The sequence below is a fragment of the Strix uralensis genome, chromosome 11 (assembly GCF_047716275.1).
Source record: "Strix uralensis isolate ZFMK-TIS-50842 chromosome 11, bStrUra1, whole genome shotgun sequence".
Lineage (NCBI taxonomy): Eukaryota > Metazoa > Chordata > Aves > Strigiformes > Strigidae > Strix > Strix uralensis.
The window spans coordinates 8,004,706-8,030,838 of NC_133982.1; the positions used below are offsets into that span (position 1 = coordinate 8,004,706).

A 26,133-nucleotide genomic window follows, 5' to 3' on the forward strand; every position below is an offset into this window, starting at 1 on the left:
TTTAAAAACAATCATTAATACAGTATTTTCTCCCAATATTGTCTAAGTGTATTTAGAGTAATGTTGCAAACACAAAGGTCTTTCAGTTACAGGGTCCTGAGTATGGTTGCACTGATTAGTATTGCAAGAAATGGGTGTTTCAGAATAATGGAGGGTGACATCAACAAAAGCTTAGCAGCTCATGCTGGCCAGTGTATTTGCTTGTCTGTTACTGCATCTTTTTATCTATAAATTTGTCCATTTGGTACCCTCTGCTAATAATACTTTAACCCAAGTAGTAAAGCTACTACACAGCTAATCAAATTGAAATAGTGAAACTGAGTCTCATAAGATTGAACTATATTCTCAAAACAATGTTAGTGCTGCTTGGTTTAATGTTTTTCTAGTTGTTTTTTGTATTTACTGGAAATCCATTTAATTGGATACCTGGCCAACAGGATTCTGGTGAAAGAGAGAATTTCGAGATATCAGATAAATTTTGAGATATCAGATGGATAACTTTGTTCTTTTTAGACTTACACATTCCACTAAATAACTCCCAATCAAGAAACCCTTAAAACAGTTTCTTCAGTTTGAGTATGATATGCTGACAGCTCATTTGTCTGGCTTAACAGCAGTGACTGTTCCAGTGTGGTCGTAGGAGTGCTAGCTGCCTCAGCACTGTTGATTTATTTTTTACAGTAGGCTACTACAGACCACTAGAAACTCGAAACTGTACAGAAGAAAAGTCAAGGGGTAACTGTTTTCAGATCAGTCTAAATACTTGGTTTGTGCCAAAACTGGAGCATAATTTACATGTTGAAACCTTTCTCTACTTGTCAGTGGCCCAGTCTATTAATTGAAGTAATAAAGGTTTAGTATTTCTGACAATACCTTTCCAGACTGGTATGTTACGGTTCTCTAAATCCTACCTTTGGACATCAAAGGATACGTATTTGAGGTGTGGTTGACTTCTGCTTTCCTCACTTCAAGTGAGAAAGGAGTTCACAAACTTGCTTGCTGTTACAAGTTTACCATTAATTTTTTATCTTGTATCCATACTAAATGTCCTTTGCTGCAAACTGCAGATTGGTAAGTAACCATTTTTAAAAACAGAAGAACAGACTATTGCTCTTAATTTGAACAGCACAGTAAGTACCTGTTGAGATCATTATCTTAAAGGATGCATATATATGCATATATACTGTGGCTTTCTCTTTCTACATCAGACTCAATCTTCTAGGTTTGAACATTTTTTTATTCTCTTAACAATCGTGGTAAACTGAATTTCAGCCCTTACAGGTATTAAAAGTTTGCTGTTCCTACCTCCAACTCTGCAGTTTCTTCCTGTCTCTTGACAGAAACTTAGTCTCCAGTTCTCTGTAGCCTTTGGACTTCCTCCTCATGCAAATAATTATATATCTGAGTTTGTTCCAATTAAGTGTACATTACCATATTTACTATAGCAGTTTTCCATTAAAAACAAGTTTAATAGAGAAGCACAATTGTACTGATGATGTGAGGTTATTGTGTGAAATGGATTTATGTTTATGTTTCATTGATACTCTTATCAGACTTGTGTTTCAACAGTTGTATACTCCTACTTCAGCACTGCCAGGCTTACTGCTGCCTTTGTTGATAATTGAAAGAAACATTTAACTGAAAATAAAATAATGAATATATATACTAAGCAAAATTATAAATAAAAGGAGAAATAATTTTGTTGACAAAGATGTCTGCTACTTACTGATTTGAATTTCACTGATTACTGTGAGCAGGAGCCAGAAACTGTGTTCGTCATTTGGTGCGGCTTTACTGAAGAAGTAATCATCCCACTGAAGCTTAAGACTTGCTCCTACGGAAGGAGAAGGTGATGGCATACTCCCTGTGCTGATGCATAACAGTAATACTTTGAATTGTATACCCTACTTATCTGGTGGTTGCTAATTGGCGTGAAAACTGAGATTTGAATATTGCCTTGTAAAGAGCCATTTGAAAAGGAGATGGGCATTCTGAAAATAATTTAAATGCTCTGGTACTGAGTTCTACTGTACTGAAAAAATGTGCAGACACTTAAGTGACACTGATGTTCTTGATAAGCTGCTTGTTTAGCCTGAGTTGAGGGGCAAAAAGTGACATTTGTTGTGAAAGATTTGTTGAACTTACACCTGAAAACTGGTAACTGCACTTTTGTTATACTAAGGTATTTTAATATCCAGCAGAAGACAAAAAATGTATTAAATGTTATGGATGCTTCCGGACTGTTCTAAGATTTTTTCGTTTTCCTAATAATAATGTAGTCTTAAATGCACCACAGACATTAAAACTTTTTGGAGCAAAAATGGTTGGGGACAGACACCAATCTGTTCCTGGGCACAATGATAATGAAGGGACTGCATGCCGAGGGAATCTGTGTAATTTAGTCTGTGTGAAAGGCTAGAAAGCATGCACAAATGGGGAGTAAGGGAATGTTTTAGGTGAAACAGCAAACAAATGAGTAGAAACAAGCAGGCAGTAGTAACAGAGTTCTATAATCTAGACACTCCTTTCCTCTCTCAAGCTGAAAGTCTGAGAAGGCCTTTCATACAAAACAACAGGAGAGAAGTTACCAAACAAAAATAAAAATCAAAGGAAAGGCAGGCAAACATGTACCCTGAATCTTTTGTACTGCTGCTGCCTGGCTAATTATTGGTGGTATTAGAAACTTTATTTTACATCTAGGTTAATGTTTTAATATCACTGTTAAAAAATTTCTGGTAAGACTCTAGCTCTGGTTATGGCAAATGCATCAAGCTCTTGTTCTGCAAACAACTTGTTTTCCACTCTCATGGCAGAATCCTTGTTCTCTGTGTACTCTGTATTTCACTTACAGAATAAATTTATGAGTTTACTACTTATTGTTCCTAAAATTAGCTTGCATATGCATCTTGTGTCTTCTTCATGACAGTGCAGTGTTAGGCACTGCACATATCTGATATTTTTGCATCCATGGGATGTTTCTACAACATGGAATTCAAATCTGGATGCATACAGACTACTGAGTTTAGCTGGGTACACAAAGAACACTTGAACTTTTGTGATCAATGCTGTTCTTTGCTCTTGTCTGTTGACCTTGAGAACAAAAGGGCAATCTCTGCACATGCAAGAGAGAAGCATTTGGCAGCTGTGTGCCTTCCACTGTTATGTTATGGTTCAGAAACTCCAGGTACTGACTGCTTCTTTGGTGTTTTACTTGGTCAATGAATGTTCAATACTGTTGAAAACTGCAGAAGTTACTGTTGGGTTTGTGTACATGAAGAAACAACATAGGTTGCTTTTTGGTTTCTAAAACTTTTAAAGTAAACCTCACCCAGGTCTGGTGTACCAACCTTATCTGGCTTTTTTTCTGTATTTTGTTTGGAAATACTCTGTTCCTACCTTACCTCTAGCTTACCCTTTGTTGTTATTGTTTCTAAACTATCCTTTTTTCTTAAATTCCCCATTCAGCATAAGGTATTTACCCTTTTGACTCTGTTATCTCTTCAGAAAACAGCTCCTGAGGCATGCTGAGGTGTAAATAATTCTTGGGAATAACCTTTTTGATGCCTGGAATTGCTCCAGTGATGCCTCAGGGAATATCTGCCGATGGGATGAAGACTGCTGCCTGCTCACTGCAGATGAGAAGCCTGCCTGTGCTTCTGGAGGAATTCCTGCAAACCTCACAGCTGTCAACACAAGCTCTGACACTAGCTTGGCAGCATATACTATTTTTGGCTCTAGCCACATTTCTGGGATGGTGTTTGTCCAGGCCTCAGATCTGCTACTTCTGTGGAGGCTGTTTCAGTTCACCAAAGGAGAGGGGAGCAAACAGAAGGTAAGGGAATCTGACCTGCTTTTTATTCCTTTACTCTCCATAACTTTCTTGCCACTTGCTATTTTTTGTGATGAATTTCAGCTAATCCCTCCATGTTCGTATGATTAATGTGCTTTGTGGTCTTGGAAGATTTGTTGAACTTATACCTAAAACTTAACTGCACTTTTGTTATACTAAGGTATTTTAATACCCAATGGAAGACAAACCATCTCACCTGCTATAGCATCAGCAGCATACTTGCTGTTGCCTATTTGGTTCTTCCTTGTTATAGACTGATTAATTTGTTTTTTTGTTGATTTTCTCCCGGAAGGTCATAGTTACTTCCACCTGTCAGTAGCAGAGAGAAAGTAAAAGATACCTGTGCTTTGACCTTGAGCTGGAATAAATGTTTCTATTTAGAAAGTAAATTAACTAAAAGAAAAGGAAAGAACAAACACTAATACAGAAGTGGCTGTGGGTGACTGCCTGTGTTTAAACATGGCTTCTGAGAAAAAGGATTTTGTGAATTCTGTAAGTGTGCAAAACAGCATGTTATCTGAAGTAAGCTGTTTGCTTGGTAAGAGATGTCAATACCTGACTTTAATTTGTGTGTCTCTGATAACATTTAAAGGAAAGTGCAGAGCAGGAAGAGGTTATGATGAATTCCCAGAAGAGAAGTTTAATCAGGATTGTTACGTACTTCTACACAATGACTAGGTACAATGGGGTAGATGAGAGTTACTCAGAGCACAGATATTTGCTTTTACAGATCTCAGCAACTTAAGAGTTAGTTAAGGTACTAGTGACTTAGTTTTGTTTTCCTGTGCTCTAAAAGTTTCTGGCGGGGGGGGTAAAAGTTGGAGCATTGTAAAAAGCATTTTAACTTTAATAAGACTACTGGGAGATGTGGACTTCACTGTAGCTTAAAGGTGATTTTTTGGTAGGAAAAGAGCTTTGCTCAAAGATAAATTTAGGGTAGAAATTAGTTATTAAGCTTCCTAGGCAGTAAGTCACAGATGTATTAATGTTTTGGTTTTCACCTTGTGCCAAAAGAGCGTGCACCCTCCAAGGAAGTGGAAAATAGTTCACTGAGAGTCTAGTTAATGTTTCATGGCTACTGCTCTGGCAGTCAGAAGAAAAAGGACACTCTAACCCAGTTCCTGAATAATTTTCCTCATGACTTCAAATACTTACATTTTGTTCCTATAGGTCATGTTTGCTTCTAGTTTTGTTCAGAATTTATTACCTGGTTTCCTCTGAATTTATTTCAATTGACCCATCTCTTTATTATAGGACGTTTCAGAGATGATCATATAAAGTATGAAAGAAATGCAAAGCAAGAAGGAAATAGACCCTCCTAACTACAGTTAAGAAGAGCTGTTCATGGACCTGCTGTGTAAATACGTATTATGCCAGTTTCAGCTCACATTAGGTTGTTCTTGTAAAAATAAAGTGAAAACCACTTGGAAATAAAATATAAAGCCAGGTGGGTTTAAAGAAATATAATCTGTTATTAGATTTCAGAATTACAGTTTCACCTTTCTCCTGTGCATATCTTGAAAGGTAAATGGCAATTTGCAACATATTTCCTTCTTAAACAACTGGTGGTTTATTTAAAGTTCAGGTTGTTAGCTAATGATTGTAGACAGAAATGTCAGAAGTAGATTTTCATCCTCTCACTAGACAAAGTTAACACTAATATTTCTGATATATTTCCAATTTGGATAGCCCAAAATTTTACTGATGAAGTTCATATGGGGTTTAACCTATTTTTTGGAGGCGATCCTATATTCTGATATGCCAGTGCTGCTTTGGGCCGGAGCTTGGCTAGAGCTAGAGCTTTGAAGCTTATTCTTTTTTCAGTTCTTCAACTAATTTTGGTAAGTTACATGCTTTCTTTGTGGCCTGTTGCTAGTTTTCTAAGATGCTAGCTATCTTATTTCTAAGATACTTTTGAGATCTATGGAATACAAAGGTCTGTATTAGAGTGATATTTTTTATTGTTTGTAATGGTAAGGAGACATTTCTATATTTTTTTTCCTGTATCACTGCTTTGACATCTGACTGCAGTCATAAATCTGACATTTCTGATATCTTTGGAAGAGGAAATGCTGAGAACATTCCTTTGTAAGAATCTTCTTGTCTTAGTTCACCTTCCGAATTTGGGAGTGGTCTTATTCTTTCAGAAGAGATTAAGTCACTACTAAAAGCAGACGGTGAGTTGAAGACAAATTTGCACAAGATATGCCTTTGTTTTTTGAACCAAATCATCTGAGATAAATTGTGAGTAGTAACACCAACAGAAACTGAAAATTTTCTTTGAATCGAGAAAATTGGATGTGGAAGTTTACAAGTTGTTTACATCTCCAGATAATAATGCCAGAACATTCATTTTCATACAAATCAGTGATCTCTTCAAATGGAGAAGGCTGCGTAGCCTATATTGTTAGGTAACTGCTGTCCCTTACTGTGTTGCTAAGCTGTTTTTTTGGTATGCTGGTTTCACTTGAGGCTTTCATATTCCATGGGCAAGCTCTTTCAAATGTGGATAGCTGCTTAGATTCTCCATCTCCAGGTCTAACCAGGAAGTGTGTAAATTGCAGCAAGTAACATTAAAAGAAAAATTATTTTGCCTTTGCTAAAAGACTTACCACAGAATGGATTTGAAGTGGTGCATATCCTCCTCCCACCCAATCTAAACACTTGTCTCTGTGTTTCCATGTGTAACATTTTTTGTCAGGGCAGTGTCTGTCAATAATAGATGAAACACTTATTTAAGTAGTGTGTACAAGCAATACTTCATACTTCTGTAAGAAGAAACAGCTGATGAAGTTAAACATATTTACAGAGTGGATTGCTGTTAACAAACCTGTAAGTAACCTGTAAGTATATATATTTCTTTACAGGTACATGTGCAAAACAGCAGAGGTCCCACTTTCAACAGGCTTTCACTATATCAGGCTGGGGTTCCTTCCACCCCCCAAACTTAAGAAAACAATGTGTTGGGTGATCGTTTTGTTCATCTCAAAGGCGTATGGCAATTATGGGAATATGGCAATTATATTACCAAAAGCACTCCCCACAAAAATCTTTTTTTCTGGGGGGAGGAAAAGAGAGGAAGATGTTAGAAGATTGTAGGTTTTCACACCATTAACTACATAAGCATCCCTCTCCCTGTGTTACAGATGGAGAAGTGGGGTGCAGAGGGGTTAATTGGTTTAATGGCTCTGCCCAGGAGCACAACCCCTTCTCCTCGGGGGACTACAGGATACAGAATACCAAAGAGCCATCTATTTTAGTATATTCGATTTTATTAAAGGGTTTGGTTGTCTTTTTAATGGCTGATGGCTAGTGACAGAAAGTAAACTTTAAAGTGATGCAGAAGCAGCAGCCAGATGTTAAAGCTGAGCAGTGCAGCAGGTGCCAGGAGCAGATGCCCTGCCAGGTGCTTTGTGGAAAAGCAAATTAATTACAGTTTTAGCTCTGCTTGTAGCAGGACGTGGAGTCACCGTGGTATGTAACCTGGCCCTGCCCGTCTACCCCAAGAAACCCTGGGTCACTTTTGCGAGCAGTCCGTAGAGGGAGAACGGAGAAGTACACTACCGCCGTTTCCGTACGGCGGCCTGTCACAGAGGTGCCCGGGGGCCGGGTGGGAGACCGTGCCCGCGCGGTGTCTCTGAGGCGAGGCCGGCGGGTCGGGGGGCGCCGAGCCCTCCCGCCCCTCAGCACCGGCCGTGGCCTCTGCCAGGCCCCTCCCGGGCCGCCCCCGCCCCGGCGGCCGCTCCGACCGGTACCTGCCTCCCTCTCTCTCGCTGCCTCCGGCGCGCGGCCGCTCCTCAGGGGCCCGCCGAGGCGCGCGCCCGCCCCGCGCGAAGGTCCCTCGCGCCGGTCACGCGCGGGCGCCGCCTGGCCTCAGGGCGCGGGGCTGCGGCACCTCCCGCGGCAGGAGCTCTGGGCGGGCTGCCCTCAGAGCCCCCGGCCGTAGAGGGCCCTGTGGCGCAGATGCTCCTCCAGGCACTGGATGGCGGCGTCGTCCACCAGCGGGTCGAACTTGTTGGCCAAGAGGTGGTGCTGCTGGAGCATCCAGGGCACGTCGCCGGTCCCGTAGATGCAGACGGCATGGCGGTGCTGGCCGGCGCAGGGCGGGTAGGGCGCGCCCTTGCTGGTGTCGCCCTCCAGGTACTGCCACTTGACCAGGCGGGGCAGCGCGTTCATGTCCGACAGCTGGAACTTGTCGTTCTGGGGCATGGCGCCTGGCACGCCGGGCATGCGGTTGAGCGTGGCCCATACGTGCTCCTCAGGGCTGTAGGTGTCCTTGGCCCACTCGAGGAACCGCTGCGCTGTGGGGTTCTCGAAGACGTGCCGCACGAAGGCCCGCGTGACCACGATGTACGCGTTGCCTGTGAACATGGGGTAGCTGTGGGGGGGCGGCAGTTTCTCTGTGGCTGTCCGGGAGATGAGCTGCCCCACTTTGTGGTGGTACTGCCAGCGCATCTGCTTGAGGGCCGAGGGTTTCTCCGACTCCATGCTGTTCCGCCCCTGCAGCATCTTCAGGGCATGGACGATCTCGGCGTTGGTCTTGAGGGGGAAATCGGTGCCACAGGTGTTGAGGACGTAGCGCCACGGCACGGGGCTCTGCAGCAGGTCCTGCATGCAGTTGAGGTCGGCCTGTAGCCGGGACCAGGAGGCATAGACCACCTTTTCCAGGTGGCTAGCCACAAAGACATTGGGGAAGCAGGCCGCGATGGCCCGCACGGCCTCTTGGAAGGCGGCTGGGGACTTGCTGTCGACGTGGACGCAGTAGACGTTCTGGGGGGCGTAGAGGGACCGCAGGAGCCGCTCGAACATCTCGATTTTGTCGTGGATGACCATGGAGTAGGCGATGGGGAACTCGGCCTCCTCCTCGCTCAGCGGGAACTCGATGAACCGCCGGCTCTCCTTGAAGAAGCCGCAGTCCTTCGTCATGTTCAGGTACTGGCCAGGCGTCAGGGAAGCCCTTCGGTTCGCCACCTCCAGGTTGCTGAGCTGCGCCTCCTGGATGGCCTTCTCGTCCCCGCGGACGACCCCCGAGCAGTTGATTCTCCTGCCGGGGGAGAGCTCCAGCGCCTGGTAGCGGCGCTCGCGGCAGCGCGGGAGGCCGGCGGGGCAGAGGCGGGTGCGGGTGGCGCTGCGCAGCGCCAGGGCGGCGGCCAGCAGCAGGGAGCCCAGCAGCGCCGCGCAGCGCCGCCGCGCCGCCAGGGGCTTCCTCTCGCACAGCCGCATCGCCCCGCGCCACGTGCGGGCCGCCGAGCCCGAGGGTCCGGGCTGCCGCCCCCTGGAGGGCGGGGGGGGGTGGGGGGGCTCCGCGCCGGGGCCGGCTCCGCGCCGAGAGCTGCCTGGCAGCCCCGCGCCTGCTCCCTGGGTCGTGGTGAAATAGTGGCAGGGCGATCTCAGCGGAGCCGCAGGTGAGTGGGAGGAAGTCTCCTCCCTCCCCGTGGCGTGACCGCCTTTGGGTTTGTCAACCCTGGAGGTGGTTGTGTATCTTGTGCTTCTGTTTAAAAGAAGATACTTTATCTCACCCCTATCACTGTGTAACACAAGGAAAGTTCCTCTAGAATGCAGCCCCAAGTAACAGGCTTTTAAAAAAGACTTTACTAGATGACTTCGGGATCAGACCTGCTTTTCCAGGGTTCAGATCATCCCGATTTACAGGTCAAGGGAGCGGCAGCGATAGTGCTGTGGTCTGGAAGCCCAGCTGCAGCAAGCGTTCTGTGGGCGTGGTGCATTTTTAGTGAACAATTACTGCAAAAGATGTTGGGTAGCTGGGCAAAGTGGGATCTCTGCTTCTACAGTGGAAGCAGAGGGTGAAGACAGAGGCCATGGTTTGTAAATAATTTGCCACAGACAGTCCACTTAAAGGAAGGAGCTTAAAGGAAGGTAGAGAGTGTCAGGACCTCCTGCATGCACCTACATGCACAGCCTGACAACGTATCACTTAGTAGAAAAAGAGGGATGATTGCAAGTGACTAAAATACACCCTTGTGCTGTGATGAACAAAACAATGTTCTCTAGGTTTTGCAGTTATCCTGAACCACGCTGTGATTTGAACCCAATATAGTGTTTGGTACCATGTTTGTAAAAAAAGGGCCAGTTTCAATGAGTTAAAAGTTCCGAGATGGGATTTTGTAAGATACAAAAGTCTTTTGATTTTTTTTTTTTTTTTTTTCTTTCTCCAGATGTATCAAGGAGTATCAAACTCACAGACCTGTAGCTGGACTGAGGACAGCTGATGTAAGTGTACTTCTGCACGGGTTCTGGAAAACAGCAGCAGTTACGTCCCCAATTTCAACACTGAGGTTATTTGTTGAATTACTAGCTTTTCCCAATTCAGCAAATAATTCTTAGATATTTGTGGTCCAGAAATTCTAATGGCCATTATGAAGGGCAATGATGTGATACGTACAGTATTTCCCATATGTACAGCTGTCAGTTTGCCTGTGCTAAGTGCCAAAGTGAAATGCTTGGGAGAAACGTGGGGAAAAAAAAAGGCTTGGGGAATGTGAGCAAGATGCTAGATGTGCCAGCTGCTTTCTCAGTGCAAGGAAGACATTCATCCCATTTATATGGGATACTTTGATATAGTCTTTGCTCCTGAAATTTATTTCTAAGCTATGTTCAGCTTGCACTAGAGAGCTTGTTCCCCTCAACAGTTTCAAAGCATCTGAGGAAAAGTACTTTCTAAGAAACAGGACAAAAACAATCCTCTTGGTGCATCTTCTGCACTTCCAAGCAGCTCTTCCCTCCAGGTCACCTCTGCTAGACTGTATCCTTGCACTATTCTACGGAGGGATGGCAAGTTCTTGTAGTTTTGGGATTTTCTTTTTCTAAAGCAGCGTCTTTATATTGATCCTCTGCTCTGCTTTTAGTATGTAGATACCATTTTTCATGCAGCCACTGCTTATGGTCTAGGAAGATGAGCATATTTTACATATTGTAGAGCATTGTAAACAACCATTTCTGCTTTAAGGTTCTAGCTGCTTTGTATGTGTTGTGCCTTGTGACGGTGTGGTGGAAGAAATCCTCAAATTCGTAATCCCACAGGAATTGCTGAAAACATGACAACCTCACATGAGAGCTCTTGAATGGGCTATAGTTCTTTCCACTAATATGCATTTTTGAGTAATTTTTCAAAAATTATGGTGATGTGATTCAGAAATGCACTGATGTTTTTTCCAATGGTGTTTTTCGGGAAGTTGAAAAGAAACTGTAACTCTTAAGTCACATTTTTACCATCCGTAATTCTTTATGAGTCAACAGTTGCTAAGTCTAACCTGAGACTTGAAAAATGTGTTTTCAGTGTTCTCAGCTATACTCTTAAAGCCAACAGTTTCTCCGTTTCTGAACAGTGCCAAAAGCTAAAAAAAAAAAATAACCCACACCCCAAAACAGTGTGTGAAATGACAGTAAATTGCTGCTGTATTTCATTTTTTGCTGGCCAATGGCTGAAGTCACATGCATGGACAGATAGAGAATGGGTTGTAGGAGTAATACACTGCTTGAAAATGCTGTCATACACATTGACTAATATCAGCCACATGGAAAATTATTTCCAGAAGAGTTATTGTTGTTGATAACTTTATCTGACAGTAAACATTTTTTCAAGGAAAGTCCAATATTGAGTAAGGAAAGAAATTATTTTGGATTAATTTGTCTGTAAATTCAGTCGCAGGTTCATCAATATGAAACTTCTTTGGAAGAAGTCTGTCACTTATCATTAACATCTTGAACTTATTCAGTGCAAGAAACTTGAAAGTTTTGAGGGTTTCGGTGGTTAGCAGCGTGGCCATCTACTGTGTGGTATGTAGCTTTTCACATATAGGCTCTTATTTCAAGTTAATGAAAGTGCAGCAAACCCAAGTAGTCTGAACTGCTTATGTCTCTACTGACTGGCTTCCTTGCCTCCTTTCAGGGTGAATTTTTAAAACTGTCTCCTTTTGGAAAGTATAAAATGTAAATGTCCAGCTAAATACTTAGCTGAAAATCTGAAAAACCTCCATAATAGTTATCAGTTGATCACACTATATGTACTGACCAACCCTCTCTGAGTGACTTTTTTGTTACTTGGCACACTAGTTTTTCTTGTGCTTTGGTATTATTCTTTAGGCATTCCCTTAAAAGCGGGTGGTAATCCACATGATCAACACAGGTGAACATTTGCTTTATTCTCTGCTAAGCACATCTGCTGCATAACCACAGCAGATGAGCTGTGGTTATGATTCCAAACTTTACAATTTCTGTGAAGCTTGGTATCTAACTTGTCCAATATGTACAGTATGTATTGCAGACAAGACATATACATCTAAAAAACCTAATGAAAATTAATGTGTCCTTAGTGACTGTTTAGAGAAATAGTTAATATTTCAGTTATATAACAGAATAGAGATGCTAACATCTCAACATAAAGTTGTTTTTTTTCTGTTGCATATTCTTAATCCTTAAAGACACATGAGAATGGAATTAAATAAAATATAATTAACAGCGTGCTCTCTGCAAAGCTGCTTTTTTTTCCATGAGAGAAATGTTAGCCTACACAAAATATTTTGCTGGTAAAGTCCAAGACTCAAGAACTTGTTTTCATACTTAATAGGGATTAAAAACTGTTAATATTGATATTCTTATGTGTAACTGTAACTTCCAGAATATTTTGCTTTAAACCGTGGACCCAAGTCATTGGCTTTGACTTTGTTTAATGATGATACATGACTTGATGAATACAAAAATGGCTCTGTTTAAAAGTGAGTCACTTTATCAGCACTGTCTACAGGGTAACCAGCAGCCACTTGATCACTTATGTAAAGAGATCAGTAGCCTGGAGATATGACAGTAGATTACAATGTAAGAGAAGGATGATTTAATCATAATTAGATAATAATCTTTGAGAATGTTATCTGTGAGATGTTAGATAATGTAAGATACTTGTGGTGTGCTTTTTGCAGAAACATACAACAGGCCGCAACCCTCTGAAGTTGTTTATATTTGAAATGGTGAAGGAATGGCATAGAGAGGAGTTCAGGTGTCTGGCAGTAATGGTTGTGGCTTAAAGATCACTGCTGTCATAAGACAGACTGATGTTTCTATTAATTTCCAGAATTTCCCCGTCAATATCAAAGAATAAAGAGTTCTTCATCAGTGTGAAGACACTCAGTTAAAACAATTGTGAGAAGTCTACATGGCACATTTACCTAGTGACTTTTTGTACCTGCTTCCATTTTAAGAAGCCATATCAAACCAGAAGTTCCTGCTTTTTTAGCTTTCCTGTTAAGGGATAAAAAGAATCATCACAAGGTGACCTGTTGCCTACTTTCCTAACTGCACAATTTTTAGGTTGTGTTTCAGATATTTATCTGAAGCTGGAGAGTGGAAAAGAAACACGTATTCTGCTTGCTTCTCCAAGGGGAAAAAACCATACTATGTGATTGTTTGCTCATGGTACCACTGGTAGAAATTTAGATTGTGATGTCAAGGCTCATAGTCTTGGGGGGTTCACATGTACACAGTTAGCTTGTAGAAGGAATAGGGTTTTTCCCTGAGAAAGCAGCATTAATAAAGAAGGACAAACAGAATTCACTTGAAGGAATCAGCCTGAAGTGGTGGTTACTAAAATGTGTAAGGAAGGGGTTTTTTTATATATATAAACTATACTGTTAGCTTCTTTAGTGTAACCTTTGAGAAATACATGAAAGTAGTAAATTTTGTTATCCTAATCAAATAGACATCTGAGACCAGGCTTGTACATGCTACAAAAAAATCTTGTGTGTTATACTCTATTGCTTGGGTGGGCTGAGAATTTTGGTTTTAGCTTCTTGGTCACAAATGGTTTGATAGGTTTTTTTGTTTGTTTGTTGGCTTGTTTGGTTTTTAAGTTAGAATCTGTGCCCTCTGTTAGAGACCAGCCTGTAGGGATTTTGAAGAACTCCACCTCCAAGCTATAATACCACTTTTAAACTGTCAGGGCATTGTTATCTTTATCATTCTGCTTCTTTTGTATTTTATATCCTCTCAGTTTTCAGAAGAGAGCCTTATTTCCTGCTGATTGATTCAGAGGCGTAGTGTGCATTGTAATGTGGTTTCTCCTACGATGGCTAACTGCTTTATAGGCATTACTAGCTCACGGCTAACTTCTGTGTTCTCCAGGATGTTTATGTCAACAGAAGGAATTTTATGTTCACAGCACAATAATTCTCATCTAACCTTTGTGTCTGATAGTTATTTGTTTTGTACGTGTCATCTAGATAGAGAAACCTTAAATAGAAGGAAGTATGTATGTGAGGCATAATTGTAATTGGAAAGCAATACACTTCCCTTTGCAAACTGTTCCAGTATAGGTCCTCTCCGCAGGCTACAGCTGTTCAGGATAAACCTGCTCCAGTGTAGGTCCTCCACAGGCAGCAGTTTGTCAGAAAACCTGCTCTGGTGTGGGCTTCTCTCCACTGGCTGCAGCTTCCTTCACAGCACACACACCCCACCCCACCCCTTCCTCCCTAACTCCTGTCTTCACTGGCCCCTGTGTCTGCAGGACTGTTTCTCACACTTTCTGCTGAGCAGCTTTTTTTTTTTTTTTTTTTTTTTTTAAAACCTGTTGTGAAACATGTTTTCATAGAGTCATTACTGATTGGTTCAGCTTTTTATGTCTGGCGTGGGGCAGCTTTTGGTCTCTTATAACAGAGGCCCCCTCTCCCTCCTTACAAAATCCATTGCCATGTTAACCCGGTAGATAGATGGACCTCGGTTTGTAAATTGATCCTCTTATACTAATGGCAAGGAGAGAGTGTTCAGAGGTGAGTGATAAGGATGTGACTTAAATAATAAAAAGGTTATATATAAACTTTTTTCTTGCTTTTGTCTTTCCCTTACTTCCTCTACCACCCTCAGTTGGTTACATATTTGCATAGAGAGGCTGATGGCTGTAGGCTTCTTGGTGTCCACACAGCTATAAGATGATTTATGGTATAGTTAACATAGATGATTATTCAGATTTACAGATAACAGGTAACCTAAAACCATGGAGAACCAGCTAGCTGGTTCTCTCCAAAGTCATATGGATTAGTTATGTGAGAAATACCTACCGGCATGAGACCTGTAAAATTATTTTACAGGCCCATATCTAAAAGTACTTAGGGCTGGCTCTGGTCTTCCTATCATTTTTGGTTATGTAGTAAAGTATAATTAAACAAAATTAGTGATACTCTCACTGGCTGCTACTTAAGCAAAATTGTTCCTAAAGGTACTTTATACATAATTTGCTATTAAGTACACACCGTGTGTTAAATCTTGTATTCTGTTGTGAAGAGCTGCACTCCAATTTTTTGATGTGTGTTCACATAGGGAATTTTCTTATTTGTGTCAAGTAGGAATGGGTATTTTCCAAAAAACTGTTCTTTTTTAAATCAATACTTCCTTTGAACTATGCTGACAAGAAATTAGATTTCTATCATCTTGGCTGTTCAGACCTTCATTTTTTTTACTGCCTGTGCTAGTATTATGATACTTATCTAGAAAATAATAGTCATCTTTGGCTTATAATTTTAAGATTTGTAGTTTTAAAACATTTAAAACCATTATGATAACCTTCCCATTATATAACTTCAGAGACCAAAAGGTCAGTGCTCTTTTTGTATGGAGTCTGGCACATCTTGCTTTCCTGGGGGGGTGGGTGGGTGTGCGTGTGTGTGAACAAGGAAGTCTTGAGGTTTCAAAATGAATATAATAAAACTTATGCAAATATGTATGTATTATATGTGTACACTTTATCTGTAAAACTTTAACATGATGAACATGGTCTTATGCACATTTTGCTTTTTGAAGTTGAAAACTGTCTAATTACAGACTTTAGCTTTGGTTTTCTTTCCATTTAATTGCAACTGAATTACGTGGCTCAGTCCTGTATTCTATAACAGGTCAACTTGTATTTTTATAAGCTACTAATACTGCATCCACACTAGCATTATCTTTGGTCACTTTGATGACTAATTAGAAATTAAGTCAATCTTTGAGGAAACTGTTGGATGTCAGTTTTCTTTTTAGAGTTCTGTTCATTGCTGGTTTGTGACAAATGGTTTGAAATCACTATATGCAATACCTCTGGGTATGCCGCTGTGTGGACATGATTCAGAAAGAACATGAAAAGGCAGCACACAGTAAGTAAAAAAACCAAAACACAGTCATTTTTGTAGCATGCGTACCAGTTCCTGTTTTGTATCTGAGCACTGCTTGATGCTAGTCACCTTACAGTTGCAGGCTCATTGCTCTTCTGCTTCTGGACCTCTGTGGAAATCTTACTGGTGGGGAGAAGGATTTCTGCTTTTATCCAAGGCAAAATAGCTAAACTGTATGGAGTAACAGGAGTATGGCTTTGAAGAAAGCTTAAGCAGATAGTCATAATTGACATATAGACATCAGGATGTTATTTATTAACTGGTGTTTTACACAAAAGCTGAATTCTGCTGATAAAGTATAATGAGCTTCCTAAATCACATTTTCTGTAATACAGCAAAATAGGGGGATAAGGCGTTACTCACCTTATGCAGATTGCTGAAGAGACAAGCAAATAAGTGAGACGATGCTGCTAAAGGTGTTTACAAAAATTTCCTTTAAACCACTCTTAAAACTGGCACTGTTTCTGACTGTGATGCCCAACACTGCAAACTGGACTGCATCCTGGGGGAAGAAAATAACCTGATTTTTCTTGAAGGATGTAACACAAAGAGAACAGTGATACTAGAGATAATAAATACATTAGCTCATGCCTCATTGTTTCTAGAAAAGGATTGCTTCATACAGCATGGGAAATAGAAACAATACAGCAAACAAAACTCTTTTAGATAGGCGGTAGAGGAGTTCAGGGCCGTAGAAATAAAGAACCAAAAAGAATGAAATTGATTTTGTACATTTCTTACAATGGAGAACCCATAATAACTTATCTGCTGAAGAGATTACTTCTTAACAGATAAAGGACTTCCTGAAATAGACAGAAGTGTTCTGTGCAGTTTATTTTGTCATAAATAAAGAGTCTGCTATCATGATATCTATGCACAGAGTGAAAGCTTACATTTGGATTGTGTCCAAAGCTTCTGTGTAACATAATATGCTTCTTTTGTGTCTCTATGGCTGCCCAGAAATGCATCTGAATATGTTTAGAGCTACAGTTTATCTGATTGCTTTTGAATGTCCAACAACTGGATAAGAATACTTTGGGCAGGGAGTTTATCCAGTTGCTGAATGGGTGTGTCCTGGGCTAAGTGAGTCCATTAAATTTGACTTCAATGCCTATAGGATTCATGCAGAGCCACACTCATGAGATGCAATATAAGCAAAGCCACAAGACAAATCATCAGCGGAAAGGTGATCATTACTCTAGAACTTTTGTTGTGGGCTATTCAGTTCCATCTGAGGTTCCTGCAGTGTTGTTGTCCTGGTTTTGGCTGCTATTCCGCAAAGAAACTCGAGTATTTCATAGCTGCTTGAGAGCCCCTGCCTTCTCTGCCGTATATGCTGCTGCTACACATCAACGGTCAAATATGGAGTTACTTTGGGGCGGGGAAGCAGTTGAGGGGGGGAGTATTGTACTACTTTCTCCTTATTTCAGGTGATCTATTTGCTTCCTATTTTTCTCCCTGTAAAAATCTCCTATACACTTGACATTTTTGCTTCCTCTCATGCAAAACTAGAAGAAATATTAGCTGTGCTTATTTCATGTTAGAGAAAATCCTTAACATTTTTACTGCTTATTATTTCATTCCTTCCATGTTCATAGCATGTCTCTGTAGTCATGTCTCTGCCATCCAGAGGGACCTTGACAGGCTTGAGAGATGGACCTGTCCAAACCTCCTGAAGTTCAACGAGGCCAAGTGCAAGGTCCTGCCCATGGGTCAGGGCAATCCCAAGCACAAATACAGGCTGGGCCATGAGTGGACTGAGAAGTGTGGGCAGCAGGTACAGGGAGGTGATTCTCCCCCTCTACTCTGCTCTCATGAAACCTCACCTGCAGTGCTGTGACCTGCTCTGGGGCCCCCCACGTAAGAAGGACACAGACCTGTTGGAGTGAGTCCATAGGAGGCCATGAATGATCAGGGGGCTGGAGCACCTCCCCTGTGAGAACAGGCTGAGAGAGTTGGGGGTGTTCAGCTGGAGAAGGGAAGGCTCCAGGGAGACCTTAGAGTGGCCTTCCAGTACTTAAAGGGGGCTACAGGAAAGCTGGGGAGGGACTCTTGATCGGGGGGTGTAGGGATAGGACAAGGGGTAATGGTTTTAAACTGAAAGAGGGGAGATTTAGATTAGATCTAAGAAGTTCTTCCCTGTGAGGGTGGTGAGGCCCTGGCACAGGTTGCCCAGAGAAGCTGTGGCTGCCCCCTCCCTGGTAGTGTTCAAGGCCAGGTTGGACGGGGCTTTGAGCAACCTGGGCTAGTGGAAAGTGTCCCTGCCCATGGCAGGGGGGCTGGAACTAGATGGTCTTTAAGGTCCCTTCCAACCTAAACCATTCTGTTATTTTATTTCTCTGTCCATGGACATTGTTCCATGCTGCTGTGGACTAACTCCAAGGAAAAAGATAGCAATAGCGTAAGAAAAATTTTCTGTACAGTAGGTAAGCAACTGAGGTCTAGAACCACTAAGGTATTTGAGTATCCCACTTGAAAATAATGAGAAGTGCCTGAATAGATGGACCTGGATTGTGGAACGGTTCTGTACAAGTAGTGCTACTGAGACAGGAATTTCATCTTCTGGCATCTATTATGTGTTAGTGTGTCCTGCCCCTACAGAAAGAGTCAAATGTGAAACTGTTTTTTGAAGAGCACTTACTGTTGAAAGACTGACATGCTGATGGCTACTGACTGAAGGTTGTGTTTTTCAGCGCTTGCAGGCGAGCATGACTGAGCATATCTTTATGTGAATGAAGTAGTTTATGGTAGTGCTAGATATCAGTATTTCCTGACTCATAAATCAAAGAATATGTATTTTTATTTAGTAAGCTTATTAAAAAAAAACAACAACAACTTCTAACATTCTAACATTTATTTCCTGCTTGTAAGAAAATGCCATTCTTTATGATTTTGGCAGTTGTTTTAGGTCGTTAGCCCTGCAGGAGTACCAAACTGTAGGCCTATGGGAAACACCTTAATTGCAAATTGAAGGGTGGCGAGCAGAGTAGTAGTTCATTCTTTAAAAGGTATGACACTGGTGTGCCCTTGTCTTCATGTTATTTTCAATTCTAAACTTGAATGAAGTCTTTTTTGCTGCTTCTGTGTTCAGCAGTGATGGTGTTAGAGTCCAATATATGAAGCAGTGACAATAAATCTGAACTAAGGTACATGAACTTAAGAACTCTTTTTCATTGAAGACAGGTGGAGAGGGAAGAGGAAGGACAGAGAAGGTGGCCTGTGTTTTACTTCAAACAGGGATAATTTCAGTAGTTTGTACCTGAACCTCTTAGTTCTAGCTTGCTCAGTCATTAGGTAGCTAAAAAATGTGCAGTGTCTTAACTCCTCTTGTTGGAATAATCCGTACACCTGAATGAGAGAGAGTGTCAGTGACTAGCCATGTCTGCTGGTTTTTAGATTACTTTAGTATTGTCTAATGCCGGCAATGAACAGTGTTTCCAGGTCATTTCACCCACCTATTTAAAACAGTTGTGCTGTTGTCATGAGTAGCAATTCATCACTTTCTCTGAACTGTGTCACGGCAACTGAAAGTCGCAGCGCCAAAGTCTTTAAGGTTATGGAATAAAAATATATATTCCAATACGTATTTGCATTTCTAGTTACTAGGCAGCTTGCAGAAGAGTGAGATGGTACTATAAAATATATTTTCAGTTAAAAATTGATTCACATGAGTTAACTGAGTTATCTTGTAAGGCCATTTTCTTAGTCACAACTGAGATGAAATTCTGCATGTTGTTTCAGGGAACAGCTGCTGGAATTGTCACTAAAATCATACCCCCTCCCCTTCTTCCATCAAGATTCCTGAGGTATATGTATAAAAAAGTTTAGTCTAGAAAGATTTTGCTGTATTGAAGCACATAAAAGATGAGAATGTTTGGAAAATGTGTGTTTGACTAATCATAGAGCAACTCTTGGGCAATAAAGGCTGGGTGCAATCAAGGTGGTAAGTTTGAACTGTTCCTTCTTCCCCTTCCCCATTTAGGCTTACAAAAACCAACAAAAAAACCCCCTACCGGACTTTGTAAGGGTATGTTTTAGCAAACAATAGATTACATAATGAAACAATGTGTTCTTTAAGAGTACTAATGTTCCTTATTGCAGGAAGGTTATGGTTCATGATCTTCTAGAAGCTACTTGAAAATAATATAGCAAAGAGCACTACAGTATTCTACATTTAAAATGGTGGGATCCTAGCACTGATGTATAAATACTGACTGATGCTATGGCATGATGCCCTCTGCCATGCCACTGCAGGACAGAATTGCTAAAATACCGATAGCAGTGTCCCTCTGCTGCTGACACACAATGTTAGCCATTATTGCTAAAGCTACTAGTCAAGAGGAAATGGAGGGTATCTGTAGTCAATAGTTTGATGGTTTGTTGTTTGTTTGTTTGTTTTTAAATACACCTTTATATTGTTTCTTGTAAGGGTGTTTCTGTAATTGAAACCATAATTCTGACTAGTGATACTCTGATGGTTTTACTCCTGAGACTTGACAGGCATATTTGTACTTACTAGCGTGAATATTTAGCACATAGCAGAAAATTGGATCACTAAACGTGGTGTTGTGGTTACGTTAATTTGAATAAAAAATACACGTCACAGACTAAACTCTCCTCGCCAAAGAAGAGGAAGAACTATTTCACACACAGGAGGATATGAACGATGGTCTTTGTATGTGGGTAGTTTTGCCATTATTTCATCACCTTCTGCCTGAAGTATGTTAAAAATATGGTTAACTCTAACATGAACTAAAATAACACAGTTTTTATCAGTTAGTGAGAGCTGACTCTCTTGTTTTTTGGAGTACCAGAAGTGACCAAATTTAGTGTTAAAGCAAATGCTTGCCAATGTCTGAGATAAAAATGCAGCAAAACCACACAGAAGGTTTGGAAAAGGTTTTGAGTTTCACAGCTGAGTGTGTTACGGGATGTGGTGTTTTTTTTTCTTAGTTTTGAATGTCACCTGCTAATGACACCTGAGAACCCCATGTCCTTTCATAGAGGAGACAATGCTCAATCTCTAGGCTAGCAGTAATCAAAAAAACTTGCATTAGTGACTGCAGAAAAACACAAAAGAGTATGGCAATATGCAACAAACAATTGAGCTGTTGAGAAGGGAATAATACTCGACTCACAATGAGTTTGCAGTACTCTTCCAGTTCTGTAGTCTTATCCAGCTTCCCTTCTCACAGTTGCTCTGGATAATACAGACTTCATAAGTGTTTGCCTACAGTATACAACTACATGTACGTCGGAGAGAGGAAGCAAGTCCTGTTTTTTGGGTTTTTTTTGTTTTGTTTTGTTTTTTTTTTGAAACACATGCACAGTCTTTGTGATTGCGGTGCAGTCCGGTGGTGTAATCTCTCTGAAAACAGAGTTTAAAAGGAATAAGGAACTCACTGTCAGACAGGTGGTTTTTTCTGACGTGTTATGTGTGCCCTCCCTTCTGAGTTAAACTTCAGCACTAGTGTTTTACCACTGGGTTTGGTAACAAAGTTTTCTTGTGCAAGCTAGACTAGTCTGCTATTCTCTAAACTTTTTGCTTTAGCAGTAGCATTAACTTGCCTAATTAAGCAAAGCCACTCCTCTATGAAATGGCAAGTGACAAACATTGAAAAAGCTTCAGTCATGAATGAAGGAATGAATCACAGAAAAGGCCTGAACTAGCTTGTACATATATGCCTTCATATATATTTTAGGTACAACAGGGGTGCAGCTGAAGAAGCAAAGGATAAAAACCATTGTGACTATGCAAAGTAGTGGGAGAAAGAAGTTACGTGTTTGGCTGCTTCTCAGATAGGTAGTATTTCAGTGAGAAATGTATTTGAGTGTGTTGCATCAATTCAATTTTTAATCAGTGCAGACACCAAAATGCATAATGTTCTTGATGTTTGTCATCTGTTGTGACTGTTTATTTTTACCCTGCCTTTTAAATCATGTTCTAGGTGTCATTGTCTTAGAGAAATTAAATAGCTGAATGAATGCAAGAAAAGAACCAGAAGTGTTAAATGAGTCTGGATTGTGACCAGTATCTTTGAATAGTTGAGTTGCCTCAGATTTCTACACTGGCACAGGACTGGAAGGTATCTTGTCAGAAACCAAATGGTAAAAATGTCCAACTACATCTTTCCAAAAATCTCTCTGATCTTAATCAGGCTTCTGGTTAATTTATGGAGAATGATTTGGTGATTTATTTTTTTTATTTTTAAAAGTTAAAATTTTTTTAAACAACGGAGTGAGTGTCTCTGCAAGAGAAAAGATCAACAGGCCTGCATACTTTCTTCTTTAACTTCCAGTCTGTCAGTAACAGCCTTAGGCATGAGATATTCATTAGATATTAGTGATTCCTGTCTTTTGAAGGAACGGGTAAATATAGCATATCAAGAATACAGCACATTTTCAGGGACTACAGCATATTTTCCTACCTGATTTTTTTGTTTAGTTGGTTTAGTTTTGTTTAGTTGGTTCGTTTGAGTTGGCTGGGTTTTTTTCTGGTGGTTTTTTTTTTGTGGTTTTGTTCGTTTGTTTGTTTTTGTTATTTGGGGTTTTTTTGAGGGGGTGGAGGTGTTTCCATAGACATAGAGACAAGAGAACCCCCTAGCTACTGGTAATTCACAATTATCAAGTTGCCCTGTATTTCCTAGTGGGGAGAGAAATCTGTGTGCTTAATATTTGATTAAGCCTTTATTTCGATGGGTGTGCAGTTGAGGTAGAGTAGGGCCGGACAACACACAGCTATGTATGTTCTCCGTCAGTGAGAATCTAAACACTGGTTTTGGGTGGGTAGTCTTGTTGGACTTTGTGCATAAACTCAGTGATTCTACTCAAATTCTCTGGGCCTGTACACTATTTCTGGTATAGTCAGAATTGTAAGCTTTAGAATTCTTGTTATGTACATTCAGAAATTAAGATATGGAGAGGTGTTAATTAGAGAAGAGACATGAGAGGAAGGCAACAGTGCTGCATGTGGAGACATGAGCAGATACTAGTTACCTATTACCTTCATAACAGGTGCCATGAGCTGCATGCTGGGTTAGAAAAATAGGTTATTTTTCAAAACAAGGTACTAAACTCACGACAAATATTAAACAGTCGGGAATCTATAGAGTTTTCTGAGTAAGACTGAGCAAGAGATTTTCTGTTCAAGGCTGACAGCAGAAGTCCATTTTTCTTTCCTTCCTTCCTAAGGGGATCGGTGTAAATTGCTTGCCCAGCTCTTTGGCTTCCAGTTCTGTTTGGAGCTTCCATTAGTGATTAATTTGGGTTTATTTGTATGCCATCAGTTTTCTGTTTGCTACTAATTTTTTGCATGTGATTAGAACTGCAGGTGTAGTCAAAAGAGTTAGGTGGAGTGCCAAGTTAGAAATGTAGATATAAATAATACCTACAAAGCGCACAAAGTGCATGTGTCCTGCTTTACAGCTGTTTCTTTAGCATTTTTAGTGCAAGGTGAATAAAGCTGAGGGGAGGATAAAAATCTTTTTTTAAAAAAAAAAGGTTTTTGTTTTCAAATCCCCCAAGCAAGTACACTTGAAGCATGTCGTACTTGTTGACTCAAATACACAGAAATTGCTTGTTATCTTGGCATTGTTTGCTTTCCTTTCAACTTCAGGATCTGTGAGAAATCGGCAGTGTTCCAGAGTTGGTGCATATCTCTGCAACCTTCAACACCATGTGAATGGGCTAAATAGTGGGGCTAAATTAGACAAAGACCCATTTGAAGTAGATGTAGCATTTCCAACTTGCTGGCTGTATCATCAAGAGCTTCTGTCTGCCAGCTGAGTTAGGGGATGTGACAAATCCAGTATATATTGCAGAATCTGCCTCTAATACTGTTCCACTGTCAACTCACATTTCTAACTAAACTGAAGTTAATTTACAGCTCAAGGAACTGGCTGCGTTCCCTTGACTAGCCCTGTTCTTCAATTGTAGGTGAAGAGTTCAACTGTAGTTGAAATTCTTCTATTGTTTCCAGCAGATGATTCAAATAATGAGTGCGAGACATTCTGCCAGTTGCTAATTCTGCACTTCAATTAAATAATTTTTATATTGTGTACATATAAACATATTTAACATAAAGATAATATGCCTCTTCTGAGCAGTGTCAGATGTGATAGTCAATGGTATTACCTCTTTTATGGTGAAAAAGCTGTGTGTGTCTTATTAGTTAATCTAAATGTAATCTAGTTATTTCCTATGTTCTTTTGTAGCCTGTGAGGGAAGTTTCCAATATGCTGTTGAGTAGCATCAGTACAAAAGTGTTTTGAAAGAGAACTTTCATCCATAGTCAACAAATCCTGTTCTGTCTCTCAGTGAATATTTGAACTAGACACTGCTGCTAACACTGAAGTTATGTATAGCACATTGCCTGTTAATTTTTGTCTTCTCAGTGTATCTGAATATTGTCCCTCAGCTAGGTATGATTTTGTTTTCTGTATACATGCACTCCTATCTGTCCAAATCTCTATCCTACTGAGACACAGGATTCTAGCTTCCTTTTAGTGTGGGGTAATTTCTGAGTTATAAGTTAGTTCTACTTGAAACAAAAGGAAAAGGAAGTTATTTTCTTCAAGGGGAAGAAATAAATAATCACTGACTACAATAATCACCAAGGCCAGTACTGCTGGTTAGAAAGAAAGAACAACTTTGTGTCAAAACTCTTCTCAAACGTTACAGGCTCTGGGTGGATTTGCTTTGTGCAGCGCTGGTTTTGAATCGAATCGCAAAGTAATCTATCTTTTTAAGTTAAAAACTATTGTTGGCTGTATGCGTGTGGTTCAAGCAAAACCAGGTGTATTTTCTTTTGCAGATTTTAAATTCTATGAAATGAGTAGACAAAGTTAATTAGCTTTTGTCACCTTGCAGAATCATAAATTACTACAGAACATGTTTTGTGTTTTTAAAATATGTGAATACAATGTTCTTGGGCAAGTGCCTGCTTAGTAATGCAAGAATAACTTAATGTATCGTTTTTCCTAAAGAATGCCATGGTTTTTAGCATAGCAGTTACCTGGATGAAATAAGCCCACTGACCTGTTTGTTAAAGGAAGGGCAGATCTGCTTGTTCCGTGTTCTCTTGTCTATGTTAGCAGTGGAAAGGATGACTGTGATGACGGCAGTCATACCAGAAAAGGGGGAGGCAAGATTTCAACTTGTTGAAGAAGCCAGTCAGCAGCTGCAGACTTTTCATATATTCACTTATCTGTATCAGGTTATTTCAGTGACCTAGAAATCAAAGTCACATAAGCCTTTTTTTGGCAGGGAGGGACAAGGATGACAGATTGTTTTTTCTCTGCATTCCACATGCTTTCTCTCACAAGTATTTAACTGAACTCCAGAAAGGACTACACTAGAAATGCTTTCTTTCATATGAGCTCATCAGTTCATGCTTATACATACTTAGAAAATTTCTCTTTTAAAGTTATTCTAATAAGTAAAATTAAGTTATTTTTCAGACAGATTACACTTTCCTTCAGTTCTTTCCATCTTTTCTTATACTTTGTGGTGCTTTTTATTAGAAAATAGAAAACTTTTTGATTAAAAAGAAAAAAAGTGTGTATGAGAGATAAGGGAAGCCTTTTAGTTGTCTCTTCTGATGTCTATTTAGATAGCAGTTACAAGTCCACATTTAATGACCAGTAAAACAGAAGTGTGCACATGTACTGGACTAAAGTCTGAACTGCTAACAGTCTGATATATTTTTCAGTTAATAGAGAAAATGCTTTTCCAATTTCTTTTTATAGCTATGTTGTCCGATCTTGCTCTATTCTAATTAATGACTGACATAAATTTTGGTCATACCATCTTTCAATGAGGTATCCTAAAGACTTCACAGAATACTAATGGAAGCTAATATTTTGAGAAAAGGTGCAGCTTGGGTATAATCTGTATATATATTTCGGTATTCTTCCAGTGCTATTACTCTCTCTAACAATAGAGATAAGGTAAGCAAAAAGAAGAGACTATTTCTGCCTCAGAGAAGGCAAGGACAGTCAGAGTGCTATTCTGGGACTTTGGAGAGTAAGATTACATGTCATGTTTAGTGGCAGACTTTGCCATGGTGAAAAGCAATGTAATTTAATTTTTTGATACTTCATTTTTCTACTTTTTGTGGAACTGATCTTC

The 26,133-nt window shown here is 40.4% G+C and overlaps 2 protein-coding genes across 8 annotated transcripts in view; one reads left to right on the plus strand and one right to left on the minus strand.

Moving 5' to 3' along the window:
• Positions 1–127: 127 nt before the first annotated feature.
• OTUD7A (OTU deubiquitinase 7A) overlaps positions 128–26,133 on the plus strand; it is a 214,756-nt gene continuing 188,750 nt past the window's right edge. For 3 of the 7 annotated variants that reach the window (XM_074880386.1, XM_074880392.1, XM_074880384.1), the window contains exons 1-3: positions 128–3,832; positions 5,105–5,374; positions 10,027–10,081. The gene's annotated coding sequence lies outside the window, so the exon portion shown is untranslated. Of the gene's footprint in view, positions 4,389–4,424; positions 4,529–5,104; positions 5,375–8,683; positions 8,783–10,026; positions 10,082–26,133 lie in introns of those variants that run through there. The other 4 variants (XM_074880382.1, XM_074880388.1, XM_074880383.1 and 1 more) reach the window with 4 other exon arrangements.
• On the minus strand, positions 7,105–9,073 carry GCNT3 (glucosaminyl (N-acetyl) transferase 3, mucin type). The gene has a single exon (XM_074880395.1). It carries the CDS (start codon positions 9,071–9,073, stop codon positions 7,778–7,780), a length of 1,296 nt encoding a protein of 431 aa, XP_074736496.1. The 3' UTR covers positions 7,105–7,777.

What these genes read in the sequence shown, in the direction of transcription:
- GCNT3 (XM_074880395.1), bottom strand. Translation starts at nt 9,073, where the DNA reads ATGCGGCTGTGCGAGAGGAAGCCCCTGGCGGCGCGGCGGCGCTGCGCG.